General features: G+C 39.9%; 1 protein-coding gene across 1 annotated transcript; it reads right to left on the reverse strand.

Annotated features, from left to right (window-relative positions):
- Positions 1-5,549: 5,549 nt before the first annotated feature.
- Positions 5,550-7,242, reverse strand: LOC308259053 (glycerol kinase-like; the record flags this gene model as incomplete). The annotated part of the gene is made up of 1 exon (XM_080689796.1): positions 5,550-7,242. The coding sequence occupies exon 1, from the start codon at positions 7,197-7,199 to the stop codon at positions 5,550-5,552; it is 1,650 nt and encodes a 549-aa protein (XP_080545922.1). The 5' UTR covers positions 7,200-7,242.
- Positions 7,243-9,259: the final 2,017 nt, after the last annotated feature.

The raw sequence follows: 9,259 nt of genomic DNA on the forward strand, positions 1-9,259 counted from the left end.
AGCTGAGGCTGGCTTTGAACCTGAGCAATCCTCCTGTCTCAGCCTCCCAAGCCCAGGGATTACAAAGCGTGCGCCACCACGCCCGGCTCCCAAAGAGCAAATTTACAGAGACAGAAAGTAGACTAGAGGCTGCTGAGAATGGGGATTAACTATGAATGGGCACAAGGGATCTTACTGGGGCATGAAAATGTTCTAAAACTTATGGCATGATAGTTATACTAATTGATCAAGTTACTAAAAATCACTGAAATAGTCAAATATACCTCAGTAAGGCTATTTAAAAATTTTTTCATGTCAATGACTTTGAACCCAGCTACAAATGAGGAAGCCCAAGCGAGTCCATTAGTGGACACATGAGTGACCCCAGAGACCAGCAGAAGAAATGTCCAGGGAATCCATTCTTCGAGCCTCTGGCCCCTACTTTTCTTCACTGTCTCTACCCCTAAAAAGATGATATGTCTTCAGTGGAATTTCAGTGATCTGGTATTATAAAGGTTCCTGATAAGTTTGAGAAGAAAATTGTTTTTTTCCCTTTATTTGTGGCACTGGTGATTGAACCTAGGGGCATTCTACCTCCAAGCTATAGCCCCAGCTCTGTTTTATTTTTATTTTGAAATAGGGTCTTGCTAGGTTGCTGAGAATCTCACTACTTGCTGAGGCTGACCTCAAACCTGTTATTCTCCTGTCTCAGCCCCTCAAGTACTGATATAGGTGTGTGCTATCACACCTGACTTTTTCTAATTTTCAATTAACGTTTTACTCTGTAATTCTGAAAAAAAATCACCTAAATTTACCCTCCCTGTTCTACAACAAGAAGACATTATTAGGTACAAGATATATTTTCATGGAGAGAGCCTGTGTAACTTTGAATCCTTTCCACTTAATAGGCAGTGTGGTCCTTAATAATAAAAAATTAATGACAATAAGAACACAGATATCAAAACCTATATGACACAGCCAAAGTTATAAGCAAAAGAAATCATAGCCTTAGATGTTTACTATTAAGTAAATCTAGAAATAAATGAATCAAACAGTCCACTCAATAATCCAGAAAAGAACTAAAGATAAACCATAGCCGGGCGTGGTGGCGCACGCTTGTAATCCCCGCGCTTGGGAGGCGGAGACAGGAGGATCGCGCAGGTTCGAAGCCAGCCGTGTGTGCTGGCTTAGGAGACCCTGTTTCCAAATAAAAATGTAAAAATAGGTCTGGGAGTGTAGCCCGGAGGTAGAAGGGCTTCCAGGAACCCCAGTACCACCACCACCAAAAAAAAAAAAAGATAAACCATAAAGGTTGATAGTAAAATTATTTAAGACAAAAGCAGAAGTGGCCAATATAAAAATAGTAAAAATAACAACTAAAATTAAGACTTATTCTTTAATTTACTAAGATGAGTAAAAGTGGATAAATATGAGTCTAAGGGAGGACTGAAACAAAAATGAAAAGGAAGACAGGCATGGTGGTACACTTGTAATCCCAGTATTTTGGAGGCTGAGACCAAAGGATCATGGATCAAGGACAGCCTCAGCTACTTAGTAAGGCCCTTTGCAACTAAGTGAGACCTGGTTTCAAAATAAAGAATAAAAAAATAGGGCTAGGGGTGTAGCTCAGAGGTAGAAGGCCCCTGGGTTCCATCTCCAGTACCGAAAAAAAAAAAAAAAAAAAAGGAGCATGTGCTATTGGGGAGCAGTGGTCCATACCTGTAGTTGCCCCAACTACTACAGGATGATAAACGACATTCTTTTGAGCCCAGAAGGCTGGGCCCAGCTAGGAAACAGAGACCCTGTATCTTAAAAAAATTAAAACTAAGAAGAGAAACACCTTAATAAGATATAAAAAGGCAATTTTGAAAATTCAGATTGCCACATATACATGTAGTGGATAATTTGGCAATTTAATAAAAACAGGCATTTTAATTTTTTTGTGTGGTACTGGGGATAGAACTCAAGAGGGCTTCTACCTCCAGGCTACACCTTAGACCTATTTTATATCTTATTTGAAAATAAGGCCTAAGTTGCTGAGATCCTCACTAAGCTGCTGAGGCTGGCTTCAATCTGCGGTCCTCCTGTCTCAGCCTCCCAAGTACTAGGATTATAAACGTGCACCATCACGCCCAGCTTAAAAAAAAAAAAAAGACATTTTTTTTTAAAGACATTTTTCTAATAAACAAAATTTAAGACTCACAAATAGGTGAACAGAGAATCAACCACAGGAAAAATTGAAAACACCATTAAAGATATTCTATATCAATGACTTCAAACCTTCTTGGAGCATCTCTATGGTAACAAGCCATCTTAAGACCTAATAGTAGAAACAGTAAGCTGGGCGTGTTGGCACATGCTTATAATCCCAATACTTTGGAAAGTAAAACAAAAGGATCTCAGATTTGTGGTCTGCCTCAGCTACTTAGTGAGGCTCTCTGAAATTTAGTGAAACTCTGTTTCAAAATAAAGAATAAAAAATAGGGTTGGGGGTGTAGCTTGAAGTAGAATGCCCCTGGGTTCAATTACCACTACTGCAAGACAAACAAACAAACAAACAAACAAATCCAGTAAAATAGCGACAGCAACAAGTCTATTATTATTTTTTTGGTGGTACTGGGGGTGGAACCTAGGGGCTTTCTACCTCTAGTCTATACTCCCAGACCTATTTTATATTTTTATTTGGAAACAGTTGCTGAGAGCCTAAGTAGCTGAGGCTAGCTTTGAACCTGGGCGATCCTCCTGTCTCAGCCTCCCAAGCGGGGATTTATTATTTCATTTATATAGTAAATATCTTCTGAATGCCTACCATGTTCTAGGTTGACTTAATAAATAGCGAAATAAATTTGACCTTAATAATACATTGTTATGGCAGTAACATAGGGTAGTGAGCTGGGGTAAACAGCCAGGGTCTATAACTCCTAGGTCAGCTCCTAGGTCCTGATCTGTTTTTTTTTTTTTTTTTTTTTTGGTATTGGGGTTCCTGGAAGCTCTTCTACTTCCGGGCTACACTCCCAGACATATTTTTTTTATATTTTTTATTTTATATTTTATATTTTAAGCCAGCGAGGCTGGCTCCGAACCAGCGCGATCCTCCTGTCTCCGCCTCCCAAGAGCAGGGATTACAAGCATGCGCCACCATGCCCGGCTCTGATCTGGTATTATTCCAAAGAGGGATTGAAAATGGACCAATCTGGGCCCAGATGTAAAGATCAATCAGGGTCCAGATCTAAGAACCAATCAGAAGAGCGGCCAGGCTATATAAGGCTGACTCCTGAGAGTAAAGCAGGCAGAAGAGCAATAACCAGCAGAAGGCAAAGAGGAACCACAGGGCTGATCAGAAATCTTGCCCCAGCCCAACCCTCAGTTGCTCCTACTGATGATGACAATGGAATGGAGAAAAGGAAAGCATGTAAGGAATAAGGAAATACTGATTTACCATAGCATGTATCCATGTGTGGGGAAGAGGACTTTGCACTTCAATAGGGCAGTCAAGGAACACTTCTCTGAAAAGGTGAGACTTGAGGGGGAAAAACTGAAGGGGAAAAAAAAAGCAAATGTCTAATCGATCAGCAGGTTTTGGTAATAATCTAGACAAGAGATGGTGAGGGCTTGGAGGACCACAGTGACTGCAGAGGAGGAAAGAACTAGGTAGATCCTGGATCTACTAAAGTTAGGATTAAGAATTTTTGTTAGAATGGATATGACCTGTGAGAGAAAACAGAAAGAATTCAGGATAACCTCCAATTCTAAGATATGTTAATTCTAAGATATCTACTAGACAGTCAAATGAAGATACAGATGTGTGGAGATCAGTGGTAACCGAAAGCTGTATTACCCAGTAGCCTCATGTGGTAGTTGAGCACGTAAAGTGGCTAATCTGAATTGAGATGTGCTGTAAATGTAAAACACATACTAGTCTTTGAAGACTTAAATGAAAATATGCAATCTTATAAATACATTTTATTTGAATACATGTTGAAATAACTATAACTATATATATATATTGATTTAAGTAAAACACTATAATTTCACCTGTATCCTTTGCCTTTCTTAATGTGTCTACCAAATTTAAAATCACAATATTGTTTGCACTGTTTCTACAGGATACCAGCTAGGGATGTATTTTGGAGTCTTCGGCACAGACATCTGAGCTTGAATGTAATCACTTTCTGACTGAGAAACAGAAGATTCAAGGATCAGGTGCTAAAGCATCACAAAGTTGACAAGGGTTGAAGAGAAGAACAAAGGAGACTGAGAAGGGACAATATGTGTGCTAGGAGAAAGACCACAAGGTAGAGGAACTATATCCAGCATGGTTCTTAACCAAAGAATTGCTTTGGTTATTCTAGGTCTTTTGTTCTTCCATATGATAGGACCATGTATGTGCATATATATGTATGTGCATATATATGTGTGTATATATATGTATATGTGTATGTATATAGAGAGTGTTACTGAAAACTGAACCCAGGGTACTCATCTCAGAGACATAGCCCCCTGCCCTATTTTATTTTTTGTTTTTGTATGTATGTATGTATGTATTTACTTATTTATTTATTTGCGGTACTGGGGATAGAACCCAGGGGAATTCTACCTCTGAGTGGCACTCCTAGCCCTATTTTTTCATTATTTTGAAACAGGGTCTCACTCAGTTGCAAAGGGCCTCACTTAGTAGCTGAGGCTGTCCATGAACCATGATCTTCCGGTCTCAGCCTTCCGAATGCTGGGATTAAAAGCGTGTGCCACCATGCCTGGCTTATTTTTTATTTAGAAACAGGTTCTCACTATGTTGATGAGAGTCTCACTACTTGCTGAGGCTGTCCTTGAACCTGTGATCTTCCTGTCTCAGCCTCCCAAGTACTGGGATTACAGGTGTGCAGCACCATCCCCATTCTCACTATGCTGATGAGAGTCTCACTACTTACTGAGGCTGTCCTTGAACCTGTGATCTTCCTGTCTCAGCCTCCCAAGTACTGGGATTACAGGTGCGCAGCACCATCCCCATTCTAATATATCTATATAAAAGACTTTGAGGGTATGTTAAAAACAAATGAAAAGTCACTCATTTTTAAGCAAGTTAGTAATAACTCCTTAGGCATTTCGTGTGCAGAGACTTAAATCCTGGTCTATTACTGTGAGAATATGAGGGACAATCCCAATGAGATCTTCCTAGATCTTAGAAGGAATGGGGCAGGTTTTTTAATGACAATGGAGAGGTCCGCTCCAAAGGTGGCTGGCCCAACCTTACTGTCAGTGTTAAAAAAATGCATGGGGGTACACAGTGCCGAGTGCATGTATGTCATTGTCAACGTGATCTGCTTATGTGAGATTATAATACGCCAATAAAAGCACATAAAAACACATCAAAGTTTCTGTGGTATTCTTTCTGCTGCATTCTCTTTATTTCAAGCCACAGGTCTACTTGGCAGATCACAGAGCAAGGGGCTTATAAATAAAACAAGAGTCCATAAAGAGTGTCAACACATTAAGAGACAAATCACTGGATTCTTTCATTTCACAGAAAGCTTGCATCTTGGGAATCCATGAGTTGGTATTTACAGGATAGCTCAGATGTACCTTGCTCCGATTAACATTACCATGCTTGTAACTATAAAAAAGCCCAAAGGCAGACTACAGAAGATACTAGGGTCACCACTTTCTGGTGATTGAGTAGCAACCCAACCCATTGACTTCATCACAGCTTTCTTCCATGTAGAATAACGAGTTCCACTTTCCTCAGCGTTGATCTGAGGTTGAAATCGCTCCATTGTGACAGATGACAAGTCCTCGGGTTCGAGACTCCAAACTCCAACTCCTTCTGCAGCCCCTGCAGCCATGGCAACACCCAGGGCAGTCGTTTCGGGCATGGAGGGCTTCACCACTGGAATACACAGAATATCTGCTTGTAGCTGCATAAGAATTTTGTTGCTGGTCATTCCTCCATCTACCTGCAAATGACTGAGTGGAATTCCACAGTCATGATTCATGGCATCCAAAATCTCACGGGTTTGGAAACAAACAGCTTCTAATGCGGCAAAAGCAATATGGCATTTATTGGTGAACTGAGTGAGTCCACAGATTATCCCTCTTGCACTGGGCTCCCAATAAGGTGCATACAACCCCGAAAATGCAGGGACAAAGTAGCAGCCATAAGAAGTACCGACTTCGTTAGCAAGCACTTCAATCTGCTCTGAGGACTTAATAATTCCAAGATTGTCTCTTAGCCAGCGGACAACGGCACCAGCTATAGCTACAGAACCTTCTAATGCATAATATACTGGTTTGTCTCTGCCAAGTTTGTATGCCACTGTGGTCAGAAGGCCATGTTCAGAAAATACACACTTATGGCCTGTATTACAAAGTAAGAAACATCCTGTTCCATATGTATTTTTGGCTTGTCCATCCTGGAAGCACATTTGTCCCACCAAAGCAGCAGACTGGTCCCCCAAACACCCAGATATTGGCACACCTTCCAAGGCTCCAGCTTTCATTAGGCCATAGATCTCAGAAGAACTCCGGATATTGGGAAGAATTTCCATTGGAATTCCAAAAAAATCACAGAGCTCTTTATCCCATTCCAAAGAATGAATATTGAAAAGCATTGTCCTACTTGCATTTGTTACATCTGTACAGTGGACACCTCCATTGACACCTCCTGTCAGACTCCAAATAAGCCAGGAATCTATGGTTCCAAAAAGAGCTCTATTTTCTTCAACAGCCTTCTGAACTTTCCTCACATTGTCAAGGATCCAGCGGAGTTTCACTGCACTGAAGTAAGTGCTAAGTGGGAGGCCTGTCTTGAACTTAACAAAGTTGTTATTTCCTGGAATTCTTTTGCTGAGCTCCCCAACTGTAGACTGGGTTCTTAGATCAAGCCACACCACAGCATTGTAGAGAGGCTCTCCAGTTACCTTGTCCCACACTACCGTAGTCTCCCTCTGGTTGGTGACACCAATGGCTTTGATGTTGGAAACATCAACGTTGAGCTGTGCAAGCTTCTCACACGTTTTCTCTATGCAGACGAGGACAGACTGCAGGATCTCCCTAGGGTCTTGTTCTACCCATCCTTCTTTTGGGAATTCCTGTTTTATTTCCACTTGATGATGAGTAAGTAGTTCAGCTGTTTTTGAATTGAAAACCAAAAATCGTGTGGAGCTGGTACCCTGGTCCACTGCTCCGACCAATGGCCCCAAAGCTGCTGACTTCGAGGCTGCCATGAAACCAGCTTCAGGCCTGCTGGCTATTCTGGCCGGTTTCCTGGGTGACCACTGTGGGCGGGGGAGGGGCAGATGGCCAGAACAGAGGGTGAGGCAGCACAAGTTCACGGAATGCTCAGACTGCCAGATGTTTTTGATAATATAGCCATTATGTGTGTGTATGTGTCACTAGATATTGAACCCCAGAGGCATCCCAGAGGCATTATGCCTCCCAACTATACCTCCACACTTTTTCAGTTTGGGGTTTTAAACAGTCATGGTGAGAGCTCCACTGTACTATTGAGGCTGCCCTTGAATGAGTTATCCTTTCAGCCTCAACTACTGAAACTACAGGCTTGCTACCACATCTGGCTCAGTATGGCTATTCTTTTTTTTTTTTTTGGTGGTACTGAGATTGAACCCAGGGGTATTCTGCCTCTGAGCTACACCCCTAGCCCTATTTTATTTTTTTTTTAATTTTGGGATAGGGTCTCATTAAGTTTCAGAGAACTTCACTAAATTGCCGAGGCTGTCCACCAACCTGTAACCCTCCTATTTTAGCCTCCCACATACTGAGATTATAGGCATGTGCCACCACACTTGTATTAGCATGGCCAATTTGACAATATTCTACCCATCGAAGAACATGGGAAGTCTTTCCACCCTCTGATGTTTTCAATTTATTTCTTCAGTGTTTTATAATTTTCATTGTAGAAATATTTTATTTCCCTAGGTTTATTCCTAAGGTTTTTTGGGAAGCTATTGTATGGAATTGTTTTCCATATTTTTCTGTGAATTCCTTACTGTCTATTAAGAAAAGCTATTAAGGATTTTTTCAGCTATGCTTACAAAAAACATTGGTCTGTAGTTTCCGTTCCTTCATGGGTTCTCATCTGGTTTGGGCATTAGGGTGATATTGGCTTCATAGAGTGAATTTGGAATTTCCCCACCTTGTTCTCATTCATGGAATAATTTGAACAGAATTGGCATTAGTTCTTTTTTAAAAGGCTGGCAGAAGTCAGCTGAGAATTCATCTGCTTCTGGACTTTGCTTTGTTGGAAGGTTTATCCATGCTCCAAACTCATTGCTTATTAATGGTCTGTTTAGGTTTTCTATATCCTCTTGATTTGATTTTGGTAGGTCTTAGGTGTCTAGAAATGTTCTCATGTGTACATTTTCCAGTTTATTGAAATATATCTTTTCAAAATAGTCCTTAATGATTGTCTGGATTTAAGTGATGTCTACAGTGATACTCTTCACTTATAATTTTATTAATTTGAATCTTTTCTTTCTTTTTGGTTGGGCTGGCTAAAGGGTTATCAAGTAGTTTTTCAACAAACCAACTCTATATTACATTGATCCTTCGTATTATGTTTTTATTCTAAAATTCTTAATTCTGACTCTGATCTCAGTTATTTCCTTCCTTTTACTGGTTTTGGATTTGACTTGTTCTTATTTTTCTAGATAGAACCTTGAGATGTAGCATTAGGTTGTTTACTTGGGATCTTTCTGATTTTTTTTAAGGTAGGCACTCATGGTTATAAGCTCTTTGAATCACCTTCATAGCATCCCAGATGTCCTAGTATATGTCTATACTCACTCGATTCTAAGAATTTATTAATTTCTCCTGATTTCATCTATAATTCATTCATCATTAAAAAGTATATTGTTCAATCCCCAGTGTCTATATAGTTCTGTAGTTTTGTTGTTTCTAATTTCATTCCATTATGATCTAATAAGACACAAGGAATTATACATATTTGTTAAGTATTTGCTAATATCTGCTTTGTAGCCTAAAATGTAATCTATTTTGGGAAAAGTCCCATAATCACTTGAGAAAAAAAATATCTAACTGTTGTTGGATAATATATTCTGTAGATATTTGTTAAGTCCATTTAATTTATAGGCGGGGAGTATCTTTGCTGATTTTATATCTAAATGACAGATCTACTGGGAAGAGAAGTATGATGAAATCACTCAGTGTTATTTTATTGAACTCTACCTAAGCCTTTGTGCCAAATTGTGTTTTGCTTTATGTAATTAGGTCCACCAATGTTTGGGGTAAAATTATTTTCTATCAA

This window comes from Muscardinus avellanarius, assembly GCF_963383645.1.
Source record: "Muscardinus avellanarius genome assembly, chromosome: 2".
Classification (NCBI taxonomy): Eukaryota; Metazoa; Chordata; class Mammalia; order Rodentia; family Gliridae; genus Muscardinus; species Muscardinus avellanarius.